This window comes from Saccopteryx leptura, chromosome 2 (genome assembly GCF_036850995.1).
Source record: "Saccopteryx leptura isolate mSacLep1 chromosome 2, mSacLep1_pri_phased_curated, whole genome shotgun sequence".
Classification (NCBI taxonomy): Eukaryota; Metazoa; Chordata; class Mammalia; order Chiroptera; family Emballonuridae; genus Saccopteryx; species Saccopteryx leptura.
In genome coordinates this window covers 229,479,510-229,495,992 of record NC_089504.1, presented here as the reverse complement: position 1 = coordinate 229,495,992, position 16,483 = coordinate 229,479,510, and the positions used below count along the sequence as shown (strand labels likewise).

The window sequence follows — 16,483 nt, the reverse complement described above, 5'->3', positions numbered from 1 at the left end:
CATGATGTCTCATATATACAGAATCTAAAGAAACAGAGAAGTTGAATGGTGGTTGCCAGGGGCTTTGGAATAGGGGAAATAGGGAGATGTTGGTCAAAGGGTACAACCTTTCAGTTATAATATGGATAAGTTCTGGAAATCTACAGTACAGCATGGAGACTATAGTTGATGTGTTGTATAATTAAAATTTGCTAAAATAATAGATCCCAAGCATTCTCACAACAAAACAAGATAGTAATGACTATATGAGATGATGAATATTATATTTAGCTTGACTGTGATAATCATTTCACAGTGTATATATACATCAAAGCATCATGTCATACACCATAAATACATACAGTTGTTATTCATCAATTATACCTCAGTATAATTGTGCCTACTATGTGCCAGAAACTTCCCTGGTGCTTAGAAAACATTAGTGAAGTAGGCACAAGGTCACCTACCCCTTGGAACTCACATTCTAGTTTCATGAAATAGGAGATCAAACACACACGTGAAACAAGTGAATTACTAGGATGCAGAAGGTGATCTGCTGTGATTAGAAACAGCAGGTCATGTGGTTCAGAAATGACCAAGTGATGTTGTACCTTAGGCCCATCAAAAGATAGCTAACCTTTCTATGACATTTCTTCTCCCTGACACACATGCACATTGTCAGAAAGAAGGGAGCATAACCCACAAGGTACATCACCCATCCACCTATTCAACGCTTCATCCTAGGATGTTCAGTGGCATTATTCTAGGCAGAGGAACCTGGAGGATGAAGTTGCCGTAATATCTCAAAACTTTTTGCTTGTCCTACTAAAGATTTCTTCAACAGAACCACCTTCTAGGCTTTTCCTTCTTCAGTTCCCTAAGTCTCCAAGAATCCAGCAGTTCTTCCACATAAAAGGAAAAAAAGACAGTATAACAAACACTGTTTCCTTTCTTCCAAACACAGGTCCCAGCCAATGATCTCTAAATTTATATTTAGAATTAAAATTCTATACTGGATTATTATCAAATCACCCAAGAAATATGCAGAAAATGCTACATGATGGCATTTGTTGATAAGCACATCAGTTAATAAATGTTCCAGGTGACACTTTCATCTTTGAATGACTCTGGTTTGGCAAGGTAACCATAGATCATGGTAGCCAGTTTGCATGTGATTGCATCCTAACCAGTGATTGCATCCTCTTCTGGCCCCAGGACTGCGAGGCCTGATGCTGTCAGTCATGTTGGCCGCTCTCATGAGCTCCCTGACCTCCATCTTCAACAGCGCCAGCACTCTCTTCACCATGGACCTCTACACCAAGATCCGGAAGCGGGCATCAGAGAAGGAGCTCCTTATAGCTGGACGGTGAGAGAATCCTGGCTTCCATCTAAAATTTTTCTGAAAAAGTAGAAATATGGAAGTGAAACAGAGCTTCCTCATCTTTGGGTTTCCAGAAACTAACCGTAGAGTTCTAGAGTGGGTAAAGGAACATTAGAGGTCATTTGATCCAACTTTATCTCCTTCTAGATACAAAATTTAGGATCATACTTTTAAGTGAAATAGTTATTTTTCTGACTTCCAAATAGCTCTGATTGTCTCTTATTCTTCCCTTCACACCCTCTCCCAACCACATCTTCATGAAATTCCATCAATGTTTTTCCTGGGGTATAAAGTTTCTACCTACTCTCATAGGTTAATGCATCATTTCTAGAAGTTTCCATGCATATTACGTGAAGGAAATAACAGATTAAAGGGCATCCACGCTGTACTACAGAGGAGTTTACCAACTGTTTTTATTTTAAAATGAAATGTTGAGAGAAACTAACCACCTATTTAAAAGACTGTGCTTTGTTGAATATAGCAACAACTGTTTTGGTAAATTAAGCACTTGGAGAAATTCCAAAGGTTCAGTTGATCCAAATCTTGACTTGGGCTAAATGCTCCAGGAGAGTAAGACCAGTAAGGCATCTGTGTTTCTGTGATAGAGAAAGTATTGGACCAGAGGTCAGTAGGCCAAAGATGCTGTAGCCCACTAATAGGTATATGATCTTGTGTATAAATCCCTTTTAATTCTCAATGATCAATTAATGAGTTTTTCTTTTTTTCTCTTTCATATTAAATGCCTACTATTTCCCAACATCCAAATATAAAAAAAATATGGAAAATAATTTTATGCTGCATAGGACTTATGCCTTTGTGGAGAAGATAGACAATAAATATATTCTATATCCAGTGGTAAAAAATTCTAGGAAGAAAATTAAAGCAGGATTAAAGGATCAGGTTCCTTATGACAGATGCTCAGAGAGGCCTCCCCGAAGAAATGATATTTGAGCGGAGCCCTGGGGAAAGTGTGCCGGGAACCCCAAGGCTCAGTAGGGAGGAACAGTAAGTACTACATTCCTCCACAGTCACGTGGGGTGCGTGTGAGAACAACAGGAGATGAACTTGGCCCATGACGAGAGTGATAAGAAACAAGGTCAGAAACATAGTGAGAGGGGAAGTGATGCAGGCCATTTCAGCTATAACAGGACTTTGGATTTTATTGTACACGTGAGTGAAAACAACTGATTGTAAAAAAGCAAAAGAGGCACCTAATTTGCTTTCCAATGATGATGACAATAACAAAAGTAGGTGTTATTTATTGACTCTTTACTGAGCTTTAGTGTGCTTGGACTTTGCGTGGTTTATCACATGTAGTTATCGAAAGGGTTACAGAGGTTTTGTAAAGCTTAAATGAGACATGGGCCTCAGTCTTCTGCCCAAACGTTTGTTCCCGGTTCTCCCTACTCCCACCTCTCTGTTTCAGGTGGGCACAGACAAGCAATGACCTTTCACAGAGAGTCCAGTAAACTGTTATTATTGGTTTATTCACATGACAAGTACAAAAGAATATTGCAAAGCTTTAAAAGTGACTCAGTCATGGTCCCTGGACCCCGGGAGCCTCTAATAGATTTGTACTGCATATCAATATTTTAAGCCATCCTTTCTACCTGCCAAAGTACTCAAGTAGTAAAATGCACAAATTAGCATTTCTGGCCAATTCACTCAGCATTCTAGGAGAGAAGATATTTTTATTCTAAAGTGTGCAAACTGACTCAGTTTCTCTCAAGCTAGAAAAAAGAGCAAAATAGGAGTTTAATTTTTTTAAGATTTTATTTATTGATTTTATAGAGGGCAGGATGGATCAAGAAGTATCAACTCATAATTGTTTCACTTTAATTGTTCATTGATTGCTTGCTGTATGTACAATCAGCCTGGGGTTTCAAACCAGCGACCTCAGCATTCCAGGTCGACGCTTTAGCCACTGTGCCACTACAGGCCAGGCTGGAGTCTAATTTCTTTATCATTCAAATAATTATTTAGAAATGGTGTTGTGTTTTTCCTAATTGATACAATGTATAAACTACATTAGAGAATTATTAACCACATGCTGATATTTAAACTGTTTTTATAAATGGATTTTTAATCTCACAGTTGAAGCTATTATATACATATATAGGTAAGCTATTGCTTTATTAACATTTTACTAATGAACAGTCATTAAGCATGACATGGCCTGATGTCAAGGAGCTTGACTTTCTATGGAAAATCAATGAATGGCCACAAGAATGAATTCAAGAACTATACTGCTCACAAAAATTAGAGGATATTTTATCACTTCATATTCATTTTGAAATATCCCTCAATTTTTGTGAGCAGTATAAACAAAATCAGCAATGCTTTTGATTAACACTGAAATTATTCTGTTTTCTTCCCAGGTTGTTTATCATTCTTTTAATTGTCATCAGCATTTTGTGGGTCCCTTTAATACAAGTATCTCAAAATGGACAACTGTTTCATTACGTGAAATCAATTTCTAGCTACCTTGCACCTCCAGTCAGTGCTGTCTTCCTGCTTGCCATCTTCTGTAAAAGAGTCAATGAACAGGTAAGTGAAAATGAGGGAGCATTTCCTTCCTGCTGGAGGGAGAAAAAATGTCTTTCACTAGTAGAAAAATGCCTTCTTTCCACTGAATTTATACAACTCAAGGCACATCTCCATTTTAACTGTGGTCAGCCACAATTCCTGACTCTCATCCAAGTGTGAAAATAGGTACTGCACACTCATAGTGGTTTTTGTATTTCTTACAAAATATATACATACATGGCACAGTGCCAAAGAATACAAGAGTTGGAGTAAGACTGCCAGGATCTAATCCTGCCTCTACCACTTAATATCATTGTGATCTTTTTATTATTATTATTATTATTATTCAGTGAGAGAAGGGAAGGCAGAGACTGACTAACGCATGTGCCCCAACCAGGATCCACCCAGCAAATCCACTAGAGGGCAAAGCTCTACCCATCTGGGACATTGCTCTGTTGCTCAGCAACTGAACTCTTCTTAGTGCCTGAGGAGGACATGGAGCCATCCTCAGCACCCTGGGCCAACTCTCTCCAATCGAGCCATGACTGTAGGAGGTGAAGAGAGAGAGAAGGAAGAGCAGGAAGGGTGGAGAAGCAGATGGGCACATCTCCTATGTGCCCTGACTGTGAATCGAACCTGGGACACCTATACGCCAGTCTGATGCTCTACCACTGAGCCAACCAGCCAGGGCCTATCATTGTGATATTAAAAAAACCATTTGACTCTGTAAAATGAAGATAATCACAGTGCCTGCCTTATAGGATTGCTGTAAGGATTTAAAAAGATTTTTTTAAACGTGAAATGCTTAGAAGAAAACCTACCTCACTATAAGAGTTCGAAATACATTAATGTATAATTGCATAAAGAAACAATTATTATGGACCATGTACATTTCACACCTTAATTGTCCCCAGGTGTTAGCCTTATTGTCATAATTTTCAGATGAGGATCAGATACAGGAAATTAATATCTATGTGTTCTCCACATGTTACTTTGTATTAGTAAGTGGGATCTTGGGATTCAGACTCACGTCTTCCTCCATCCAAAGCGTATACTCTTAATCTCTATGTAAGACAGTATCCACTAAACATAACATGTTAATCAAGGGAACAGGGGACATATCTCTCCACCCCCACCACTTCACAGAGAAAATGAATGCTTTTAATTGTCAAAGGCTTAATAGAAGTATCATAACTAATGTTAACTCTGTAAATTGTGTAACATAAGGCATAGTTCTTTTTATTCTACAAAATGTTGCCAGTTTTTAAATCTATATATAAAATAAAAGTCAAGATAAACATAAACTTGGGTTAGAGTAGACAGTACAGGTTTCCCCTGCTATCCAAAAGGATAATGTTTCTATGAAACCTTACCTAAGCCTGAAAAGCATAAAGTGAAGAAGTTTACCACTAATTTATACGGAAAAATTTTTGAGCATTTTCAAACCCAAATAATAACCTCTCTTAGGCTTTTCTGATACATTGGGACTTACCTTGCTAATGGACGCATGAGACAAATCAAGATAAAGCATGATACTCACAAACACAGTTCAAATCCAGGGCATCCTGATGCTGAGAAATGGAGTGTGGTTCCAGGGAAAAAGCTTGGTGGGGTCACTCTCATTGCTCCGGTCAGTGCACGCCACCTCTATAAGGGCGCACTGAAAAACAAATGCTAAAAAACTATTTCCACATTTTGCCTTTTTTTGTAAAAGTGAAAATCCTCTTTGAATTTTTTTCGGTTAGCAGAAACGAGTCCTAATAATGTAGATTTTTCACAAATGCAAAGTGACACATAGTGCAAGCTTGAGAAGCGGGGGATACCTGTAGTGTCCTGGAAGTTGGAGAATTAATAGTGCAAGGCTGGTTCAAGACCACAGAGAGCAACAGCCCACTAGTAAACACATGCACTGGCGCGTTTTCCCTACTTTCTGGTGACCTTGTGTTCAGGGTTAGCCATGTGTTGGTTCTAGGTGGAAAAAGCAAATAGGATGATAATTGTGACCTACTAAAATGAGCTTCTCATCTTTTCTAAATATCCTGATTTTGTTCTTGCTTCTTTTGCAGGGAGCCTTCTGGGGTCTAATCATTGGACTTGTGATCGGCCTTATACGTATGATTACAGAATTTGCCTATGGAACAGGGAGCTGCGTGGCTGCCAGTGACTGTCCCAAGATCATCTGTGGAGTGCACTATCTGTACTTTTCCATGATTCTATTTGTAATTTCCGTACTTGTCATCCTGGGAGTCTCCTTGTTAACAAAACCCATTCCTGAGATACATGTGAGTAATGACTAATATTAATAGATAGATGCTCATTTTAAAATAAGAGTTCTTTGCCTTCTAAAGTTTCAACTGGTGTATAAGTCCCAGGCAACAGAATCATAAGACCATTAGACCTAGAAGGAACCTAAGAGATTATCATGCAGTTATTCACCTAAACAATAATTTGCACCTGATATGTTAAAAGCATAGTGAATTAAGAAATGTGGAATTAGCCCTGGCCGGTTGGCTCAGTGGTAGAGCGTCGGCCTGGTGTGCAGGAGTCCCGGGTTTGATTCCCGGCCAGGGCACACAGGAGAAGCACTCATCTGCTTCCCCACCCCTCCCCCTCTCCTTCCTCTCTTTCTCTCTCTTCCCCTCCCACAGCCAAGGCTTCATTGAAGCAAAGTTGGCCTGGGTGCTGAGGTTGGCTCCATGGCCTCTGCATCAGGCGTTAGAATGGCACTAGTTGCAACAGAGCAACGCCCCAGATGGGCAGAGCATTGCCCCCTGGTGGGCATGCCGGGTGGATCCCAGTCGGGTGCATGCGGGAGTCTGTCTGACTGCCTCCCCATTTCCAACTTCAGAAAAAAAAAAAAAAAAAAAAAAAAAAAAAAAAAGAAATGTGGAATTAGGATATGGGCTTCATCCTCTAATAACTCCAGAATGCATTTAGGAGGTAAATCTGAACATTCACTAAACTGAGCAATGAGTGTTGCCTAAGAGACTGAAAACTACTTCGTAGGAGGGCTGCCATCTGGGCTGGGCCTGTTTGGGGCTAAGTAGAATTTCATAGACAGGTGGATTATATTTTTAAAAACCTATTTGACACTAGAAACAATTTTCTTAAAATGACCTAGAGCTGGTTGGTATTAATTCATTGCATCTAATCACAGATTTTAGATCTATGGGACCAAAAAGTTGTGTCATAGCATAAATGTTATTTATTTTCAATTTTTTTATTCAACATACAGACTAAGCATGTAAATCTTAATTATACTTACAGAAAACAATTAAAATTCTACAAAGTTTGACAGTTTTAAAATCATGGTCAAGTTGACAAAAGCTTGGATGTGGTCAGGAAAACAGGTGTGTAAGGGTATAAATTTCTATCAGAACTTAATAGGAGTACCTAGATACTATCTAAACATGATGGATCCAGAAATGAAACTTAAGAATAAATTTAAAAGTTATCAAAGTAATAATGTCTAACCAGACAAAGTAATAATGCTTTAGCTAAGAGCAGTTGAGTAACAGAACAGTGAGTAAAGCCAGGGTATAGTGTGTCAGATAAATCTTTGACTTTTATGAAATTATAAACCCAGCAGTAGGAGTTTTAAACATATTACAGAAATATTGAAAATAGTGTGTTTTGGTGAATGAGTGTGGTATAAGACCTTGTCTTGGTTATTTATATTTTCCTGTGCTGTTTGATGTTTTTGGGTTTTTTGCACTGAACAATAAATGTGCCATTGTATTAATGTAAACATTTGCTCATCACTAATGTGCTTGTCTGTGTCCCCGGGGCAGCTGTATCGCCTATGCTGGGCTCTTCGGAACAGTACAGAGGAACGAATCGATTTAGATGCAGAAGACAAACGACATGAAGAAGCTGATGACGACGTTGATGAAGGTAATATCTGGTTCACATTTGATTTCAGAACTACCATTCTTCTTTGAACTGTTTATTCATCTCTCTGGTCCATTTACCTGGAGTTGTTTGTAGGATTTTCTCTATTTCAAGAAATTCATTCATACTAAGGATATTAAGCCCTGTTTTATATAAAATGTGAATGTTTTCCTCCAGTTTGTCACTGGTTTAACTTGGTTTTTTGGACTTTGTGTTATGCAAAAGTGTTCTATTTTTATATAACCGGAGTTATTTGTATTTTCTCAGGGACATTCTCTAACACATAGAGGTAGCTGTGATTATTCTTCACAGTCATCTGTACCACCTTGACGAGAGTTTTATTTCCCGTATTTTGTGATCATTTGTTTATCTTTCTTTGTTGCAGACAATCCTGAGGAAACTCGCGAATGTTTCAAGAAAGCTTATGACATATTCTGTGGTTTTCAGAAGAAAGGCCCCAAGCTGAGCAAAGAGGAGGAAGAAGCCCTGAGGAAGAAGCTGACGGACACATCTGAGAAGCCGTTATGGAGGACTGTAGTGAACATCAATGCCATCCTCCTCCTGACTGTGGCCATCTTTGCCCACGGCTACTTTGCCTGAACTCTATCTGAGCCACTAGAATACTTATTAAGCAAAGGATATTTTTGCTTTTTCGTCTCTAGATTTCGTTGTATTGAAAAAAGAAAATAGGCCCTGGCAGGTTGGCTCAGTGGTAGAGCATCAGCCTGGCGTGCGGAAGTCCCGGGTTCGATTCCCGGCCAGGGCACACAGGAGAGGCACCCATCTGCTTCTCCACCCCTCCCCCTCTCTTTCCTCTCTGTCTCTCTTCCCCTCCCGCATCCAAGGCTCCACTGGAGCAAAAGATGGCCCGGGCACTGGGGATGGCTCCTTGGCCTCTGCCCCAGGCACTAGAGTGGCTCTGGTCGTGACAGAGCGACGCCCCGGATGGGCAGAGCATCTCCCCCTGGTGGGCCTGCTGGATGGATCCCTGTCAGGCGCATGTGGGTTTCCAGCTTCAGAAAAGTACAAAAAAAAAAAAAAAAAAAAAAAGAAAGAAAAGAAAAAGAAAAAGGAAAATAAACAGTTTGTAATTTTATAACTATAGACCTGACTTTTAGCTTTTGCTGTTCCTTTGTGTTAATAAACAAAGAGAAAGAGTTGGTAATTCGGAAAGCCAGTGAAATGACTGCATCTGTGTGTGTAAACTAGGAGAATTTGGATCTCAATCTTTGATTTTTATAGTTCACCAGAAGATTGTCCTATGTTAAACTTGTTTTCTGTTATTTCCAGAGGTTTCCTCTTAGAAAGGAATGCTTCTCCCAACTCTGCCTCCCTTAGTAACCTCCTCATCTGAAAAACAGTGACATTTTCCTCCCATCTTTACCTCACTGATCTCAATGATTTGACAAATAGAAATATTTCCTGGCCCTGGACAGTTGGCTCAGTGGTAGAGCGTACCGGCATGTGGAAGTCCCAGGTTCAATTCCCAGTCAGGGCACACAGGAGAAGCGACCATCTGCTTCTCCACTTCTCCCCCTTCTCTCTCCTCCCCCTTCTCCTCCTGCAGCAGTGGCTCAAATGGTTTTGAGCAGGTTGGTTCTGGGCACTGAGGATGTCTCCATGGCCTCGTCTCAGGCACTAAGATAGCTCAGTTACTGAGCAATGGAGCAGCGGCCCTAGATCGGCAGACCATCGCCAAGTAGGGGACTTGCCAGGTGGATCCAGTCAAGGCGCATGTGAGAGCCTCTCTGTCTGGACTTCCCCCCATCTGCCTCTCATTTAATTAAAAAAAAAAAAAAAACAAAAAATAAAGATTTCCTAATTGTTGAGGGGAAGTGAGTGAGAAATGCCTGTTGTAAATATTCTCATAAACTTATTAGAAATTATTAGCTTCTGCCTTAAAATAAGTCATCCCCCACTAAAAGTTAGCATATTAAGCCATGGATTTTTTTAAACTGCTTTATTAAAATATAAATTACATATCATAAAATGCACTTTTTAAGGGTACATTTCAGTGTATTTTAAAATAGTCTTATTTGTGCCTATTACCACAATCTAATTTTAGATATTAACAATTTATTTATTGGCAGTTACTTAAATATATATCTTTCTCTGCCTATTTCTGTGTTGTTGTTTTTTTTGACATTGTAAATGTTAATTATCTCTATGTAAGACTATATACAGATTTAAAACACACTGTTGTAAAAGGAAATCAACAAATATAAATGTTTTTATAAATTACACAAAAAATACCTACCTAGGATATTGTTATGAAAATTTAAACAATGCTTTGGTCTATAGGATTAAATATAATACTTTCCACTGACAACCCATCTCTCCCATCTGCCCCATTACTTTCAAAATAGTTGTTAGTTTAAAGCTAATATTAATTTTTCTAGTTGTTTGTATGTATGTCTAAATATACTCATATCTCATATTTCTACATAATGCAATCTGACTTAGTGTGTTGATCCATGACTAACTTTTTTATATATAATTTATCTTGGCGTTCTTTGCATATTAGTAGGTATAGGTATCCCTCCTTTTTAATAGTCACATGTTATCCCATAAAATCATTTACCATAATTTGACCATTTTTTCACTGAGAAACTTTCAAGTTGTTTTCAATTATTTTCACCAAGAATACTTGACCAACGTAATGTATATTCACCTTTAGCACATTGGAGAAGTTGTTTTTCTTTTAATGATTGATTCTTACAAATAAAATACTGGGTCAAGCGGTATAAACATTTACTTTTCTGATAAAATTTTAAAATTTGTGTTCCAAAAAGGATTCACCAATTTATCCTCTCATCATTACTGTATGAAAGGCACTATTACTCACACACTCACACCCTTAATTGCAGAGTGTATTATAAGTCTAATTTAATACTTGTCAATTTGATGACTAGAAAATAATTTTACTTTTTGTGGATTTATTTATAATTTTTATAATTTTTTTTTTGGTATGTTATGTTTACATTTTTGTTTCAAGATATTTTTTAAGTCTCCTTGATTGTTTCATAATAATTGATTCCTCCCCAGACAATATTTCCTCTTACATTTTATCCACAGAAGGTGACAGATACCTCTCTTACTACTATTCTATCATAAAATTGAAATTTTGCCAGCTTGAGTTTTGTTTCAAGATACTTTTTTTTACTTCTTTTGATTTCATCTTTGACCCATTGGTTGTTCAGAAGTGTATGGTTTGATTTCCACATATTTGTGAATTTTCTAATTTTATTCCTGTCACTAATTTTTAGTTTCATGCCATTGTGGTTGCAAAAGATACTTGGTAAACCTTTTAATTTGCTGAAACTTGTTTGGGACTTAACATGATGTGTCCTAGAGAATGTTCCATATGCATTTGAAAAGAATGTGTACCCTGCTGTTGCTAGATGGAATGTTCTGTATATCTCTGTCAAGTCCACTTGGTCTGAAGTGTTACTTAAGTCCAATATTTCCTAATTGGTTTCTGACCTAGGTGATCTATTTATTATTGAAAATGCATCATTGTACTTCTTTATTATTGTTGTATTTTTATCTATTACCCCATTCAGATCTGTTTGTATTTGTTTAATATATTTAGGTCCTCCAATGTCCAATGCATATATACTTACCGTTGTTATATCCTCTTAATGAATTGACCCTTTTATTATTATATAATGACCTTCTTTGTTTCTTGTTCCAGTTTTTAAATTAAAGTCTATTTATCTCATGGAAAATATAGCATGATTTTCACTTTGATGGAAAATTTTGAGACTATATGTGTCCTTGAAGCTGAAGTGAATGTCTTGTAAGTAGCACGTAGTTGGGTCTTGTTTTTTATCCATTCAGCTACTCTATGCCTTTTGATCAGAGATGTAAAGTGGCTGAATGGATAAAACACAGGGGCATAAATTTAATGTTAATTCAATCCATTTACTTTAAAAGTAAAAACTGCAGGCACAATAGCAGTTGTGAGTGCCCTGGCTACCAGTGTAGTTTACCATGGCCACTGGGTCTTGCCACAATTGCAAAGAGGTGGAAGCCAGTGCCAGGAGCCAGGTTGGAGCAGGCTGATACACAGCTGAAGGGGCTAGCTGGAGATGAGCCCAGCAGTGCAGTCCAGGGGCAGAAGACAGGGCCAGATCCAACCCAGAATCAGCTGTGGGAGCCCTAGCTGTCAACATGCACTTCTGTGGCTTCAGGCTGTTGACACAGGTGTGTGCATGGCAATGGATGCTGGTGGGCATCAGGCCAGCAGCACGCGAGTACATACCTAGAGGAGTCAGCCCTAAATGCACATATGGTGGTGGGGACCAGCTTCCTAGGCTGGTGTCCTGTACTCTTGCACAGCCACAGAAGACTGAGTTGGCTGCTAGTGCAGATCTTGAGCCCTGGGAGTGACAGGCAGGGGCTGGGTGTTCAGGGAGCCAGCAGGGATTCAGGTAGCTGTCATCAGTGAATGTGAATATCTGTGAGGCAAAAACTGGTGGAATCTGCAGGAGCCAGTGGCAGCTAAGCTGATCATCAGTTTCTTCAGTGTGTAAAGCTGCTGGGATCCTCTGCAGAGAAGGTCACTGGGAACTACAGTTGCTCTCTTTCAGTGTGGCTGAAACTGGTAGCCTCTGCTTTTCTTCTTCGATCTGAAATGTCATGCTTTTGCACGTCTCTGGATGGAATAAAACTAAAGCACATCCTTTGTGCAGTGCCTTAAAGACTGAAGAAGATGATCCCTCACTCCACTCTCCCTTTCCAAGAAAGGAAGCTCTTTCTAGTTGTGGAGTTCCCTCTTGCCACTGAGCACTGCCAACTTCGGGGAATGGGATGATGCAGGCAAAATGAAGCTGGTCCTCCATCCTTTTTATGCAGTTCTCCAAATACTGAGGTGAATTGCATCAAATTTCCTGTTCTTTGAGTTGTTCTTAAGGCTACAAAAACTGGCTGGGTCAGGGATACAATGTGGGGCTTTCAGAATGAACAACATTCTCCTGCATCCTGCAGAACCATTCAACAATGCTGTCTAATTAACCTTACCCACCCCTCCCTAATCCCATTCCCACCAACCAACCAAGGCAACGGTGCCTCATTCAAACAGTTCCATTTACCTAAATTCAATATGAAGGTTTGGGCCCTGGCCGGTTGGCTCAGCGGTAGAGCGTCGGCCTAGCGTGCGGAGGACCCGGGTTCGATTCCCGGCCAGGGCACACAGGAGAAGCGCCCATTTGCTTCTCCACCCCTCCGCCGCGCCTTCCTCTCTGTCTCTCTCTTCCCCTCCCGCAGCCAAGGCTCCATTGGAGCAAAGATGGCCCGGGCGCTGGGGATGGCTCTGTGGCCTCTGCCTCAGGCGCTAGAGTGGCTCTGGTCGCAACATGGCGACGCCCAGGATGGGCAGAGCATCGCCCCCTGGTGGGCAGAGCGTCGCCCCATGGTGGGCGTGCCGAGTGGATCCCAGTCGGGCGCATGCGGGAGTCTGTCTGACTGTCTCTCCCTGTTTCCAGCTTCAGAAAAATGAAAAAAAAAATATGAAGGTTTGAAGGTGGGTTTTTTGGGGGGAGAGGACAGAGGTAATATTAGAAAACCTCTCTCCTCCAACTAAGCATATAGGTGTTTTTCTCCCAAGGTTTGCTTTTGTGACACAGAACAGGCTGCAGTGCACATTTAGGAAATAATGACTCCAGCACTAGCAAAGAATGAGTTTCAGTGAGTTCCAAAGGTAGAAATCTCTCTAGGTAAACCCCAATGCCTGGCTCAGCTACACAAGTAATCCATGCTCCCAAACAGGTCAAGGGCTCCAGGGCCAACTTTACTTTGCAAGGTAGGAAGTCTGTCTTTTCATTTTGGGAGTCATCCATATTTAAAGAAGCTTGATAGGGCATGGTTTTTCATCTCTATAAACTGAATATTAATAAACAATCACTCTGTCCCCTAACACCCATCTTCTATTTGAAGAATAGATCTTCCCTGTACCCTGAAATTATTCTAGTACAGTTTATCACTTACTGGTCCCTGGTTACCCAAATGGCTCAGTCTGTTCTAACAGGATATTGTGCATTGCAGGTAGAACTACTCACCTCGTGCTTACTAGAGAGTTTGAAATTGAAATCATTCCCAGACTTTGCTACATTTTGTTCTAGTTGCTATGTTCTATCCTCAGTTGTCTTGATGCCTGCTTCTTAATCCGTATCTTACATCAACTAAAGACACAGTCAGTATTTGTCTAGAATATCTAGAAAACAGGAAATGAGGATGTTGTGGTTTTTAAATGTTTATTTTTATCAAAGTAATACATTGTAATTATGGAACCAAATGCAGCTTAATATAATATCCATATGGAATCTTTTATGTATGTTTCTTCCATCCCCTCTTCCAAGCATCACACCCAGAGAAGGTAGGTAGCTACTATAAGCACCAAGGTTCCCTTTTATTTTTTTAAGAAAAAAATTACACAGTTGAGACAAAATAATTTACCTCAATATACATGATGAATCATTGGCAAAGCCAGACACAGAATCCAGGACAATCGAGATACGAGATACTTTGTGCCCACTCCACTCACCAGCTCTCAATCTTCTCCCTTTATCCTCTCAAAATGCAAAAATACTACACAAACTCCAAAATGCAAAAATACTACACAAATTCCACACAAAACTGAGTACACTGAGCAATGCTAGCCATGTCAAATTCTCTACTTTCCCCTCTTCTCTTCCTAGCTTAAGGGGAATGTAAAGTTCCCATCAGCTAGTGATCTCTGGGTTTCCTTCCACAAGAAGAACAAGCCACTCCTTCACCTGTTGAACCATTTTTACACCCAGGAACCACTCTTAGCTCCCTAGCTCCTCAGAGCCCAGCTGTTTTCCAAGCTAGCCTGAAATCAGTCAGTACTAACATCGTGACCTTTTCTTCACTTTAATGAGATTATATCACAATATAATTAAGATTTCTCAGGTAGAATTAAAAGAATGATAGGTAACGCATTAAATTCAAGTTAAATTTTAAAAATTTCTTCCCCAGTAAACAAACAGGTTCAACAAGAAATACACTCTACTCAGCTAAAAGTGTTGATCACCACCACCCAGAACAGAGACCACCAACCCTAACCTTGATCAATAGATGACCGCCAATCTAGACAACTGGAAAGAGCAAGGGCTGTGGTCATGTGAACTCGTGGGGAGGAGGATCTCGGGCTAATTGTTTCAGTATTTCAGGAGAGTGTGGCTGCTTTAAGATGACAGAAGCCCCCAAGAGGCACATGTGCTCTGTAATGTGACAGAGAGTCAACTCCTAAACCCGTAAGTCAACATCCATACCATGAAGAAGAGTGGCCTCTTGAAAATGCATTCCAAGTCACGACAGTCACCCCAGTGTATATTTTGTGCAGCCACAGAAAAGGTTAACCAAAAACAAAGCATCTGTTTACAAATAATGCCCATATTATTCATTCAGTCCTCAAATACTGCTGAGTGGCTAAAACATTCCAGGCACAGAAAATGCCAAAATGAGTAAAATCCCAAATACAAGAAATCCCCAATAGATATTTTTAAGAAGACCAGAAAATGCTCTCGACCCAAGGGTATTTTTTTATCCCCACTGACCTTGACATTTGTTGACAGTTTCCTCAATATTATTACTCTTGACTAACCACCTTTGAAAGATTGTCTTGTTGGTGGTAGCTAGCATATTGTCTTTTCTCTGACCTCCCTAAGTAGTAAAAATGCCTATCTTGTGATAGCAGTTTTCCATCTGTCTTTGTGTTGCTTTAGGGTAAGCATGACTGTCAGGTCCCAGTTCTCTCCTTTATTCAAAGAGCAAACACTCAGGATAGGAACCTTCAAAGCACCCATACTCAGCTTCAAGTGTTTATCAGTTTATCAGATTGATATTTTTCTTGTGAAAAAAAAAATTGACAGGGATATAATGAGGAGTGAAATTTTTCTTTAAAAACAAAAAGATGAGGGGGATCATATAGGGAAAGTGGCAGGAACTAGGGAGGCCACAACACTGAAAAATATTGAAAGACCACAATGTTGGCAAGCTGCATCCACCTGAGACAAACATGCATCAGATTTCACAGGGCTTCTGTTTCTTAGTCTGCTTTTTTATGAATGAGTGGATTTTTCTTCTGCAGCTTTAATATGTATAGCTGACTATATCACACTGGCCTTAAATACATAAGTTAGCAGCAAATTAGTTTCTTTTATCCAGTTATCCTATAAGTATACATGTACACATTAATCAACCGGGAAAAATTTACAACTGGATGGTTTCCCTTCAACCTCCCAGAATGGGAGTCAAGGGAGGTGAAGTAAATAGTCTGGCCTTTATGAGAACAGTCTGCAGCAAAAAGTAAGACTCAGGCAAAATATGCATGGCAGAAGACAGCCACAGCCAGCAGGATGATGCCATTGATGTTCACCACTGTCCTCCACAAAGGCTTCTCAGAGGTGTCTGTCATCTTCAGTTTCATGGCTTCCTCCTCTTCCTTTGTCATCTTGGGGCCCTTCTGCTGATCCAGGCCACAAAACAGGTAATAGGCCTTCCTGCAGCATCCTTTTTTCTCCTCAGGAACTTCTGTGTTTAGGGAAAGAAATAAAATAATTGTTGGATACAGAAGCTGGAAGAACTAGGAAAGGTTTCCAGTGGGGGGGGGGGGGGAAGGGGTGTTACACAATGGAACATCTGCCAGATGTTCTACAGACATTTCCCGATGGTCATATTCAC

General features: G+C 39.8%; 2 protein-coding genes across 3 annotated transcripts in view; one reads left to right on the top strand and one right to left on the bottom strand.

The window, feature by feature from the left end:
• LOC136393337 (solute carrier family 5 member 4-like) overlaps positions 1–8,591 on the top strand; it is a 28,505-nt gene extending 19,914 nt beyond the window's left edge. For both annotated transcript variants that reach the window (XM_066365951.1, XM_066365950.1), the window contains exons 11-15: positions 1,195–1,345; positions 3,739–3,907; positions 5,953–6,168; positions 7,678–7,780; positions 8,163–8,591. In XM_066365951.1, coding sequence (XP_066222048.1) covers positions 1,195–1,345; positions 3,739–3,907; positions 5,953–6,168; positions 7,678–7,780; positions 8,163–8,377 — 854 coding nt within the window. In that variant the 3' untranslated portion in view covers positions 8,378–8,591. The remainder of the gene's footprint in view (positions 1–1,194; positions 1,346–3,738; positions 3,908–5,952; positions 6,169–7,677; positions 7,781–8,162) is intronic.
• A 6,013-nt stretch (positions 8,592–14,604) lies between these two features.
• The window catches only part of LOC136395503 (sodium/glucose cotransporter 1-like), a 34,690-nt gene continuing 32,811 nt past the window's right edge, over positions 14,605–16,483 (bottom strand). Inside the window, exon 11 of the mRNA XM_066370412.1 lies at positions 14,605–16,333. Coding sequence (XP_066226509.1) covers positions 16,116–16,333 — 218 coding nt within the window. The 3' untranslated portion in view covers positions 14,605–16,115. The remainder of the gene's footprint in view (positions 16,334–16,483) is intronic.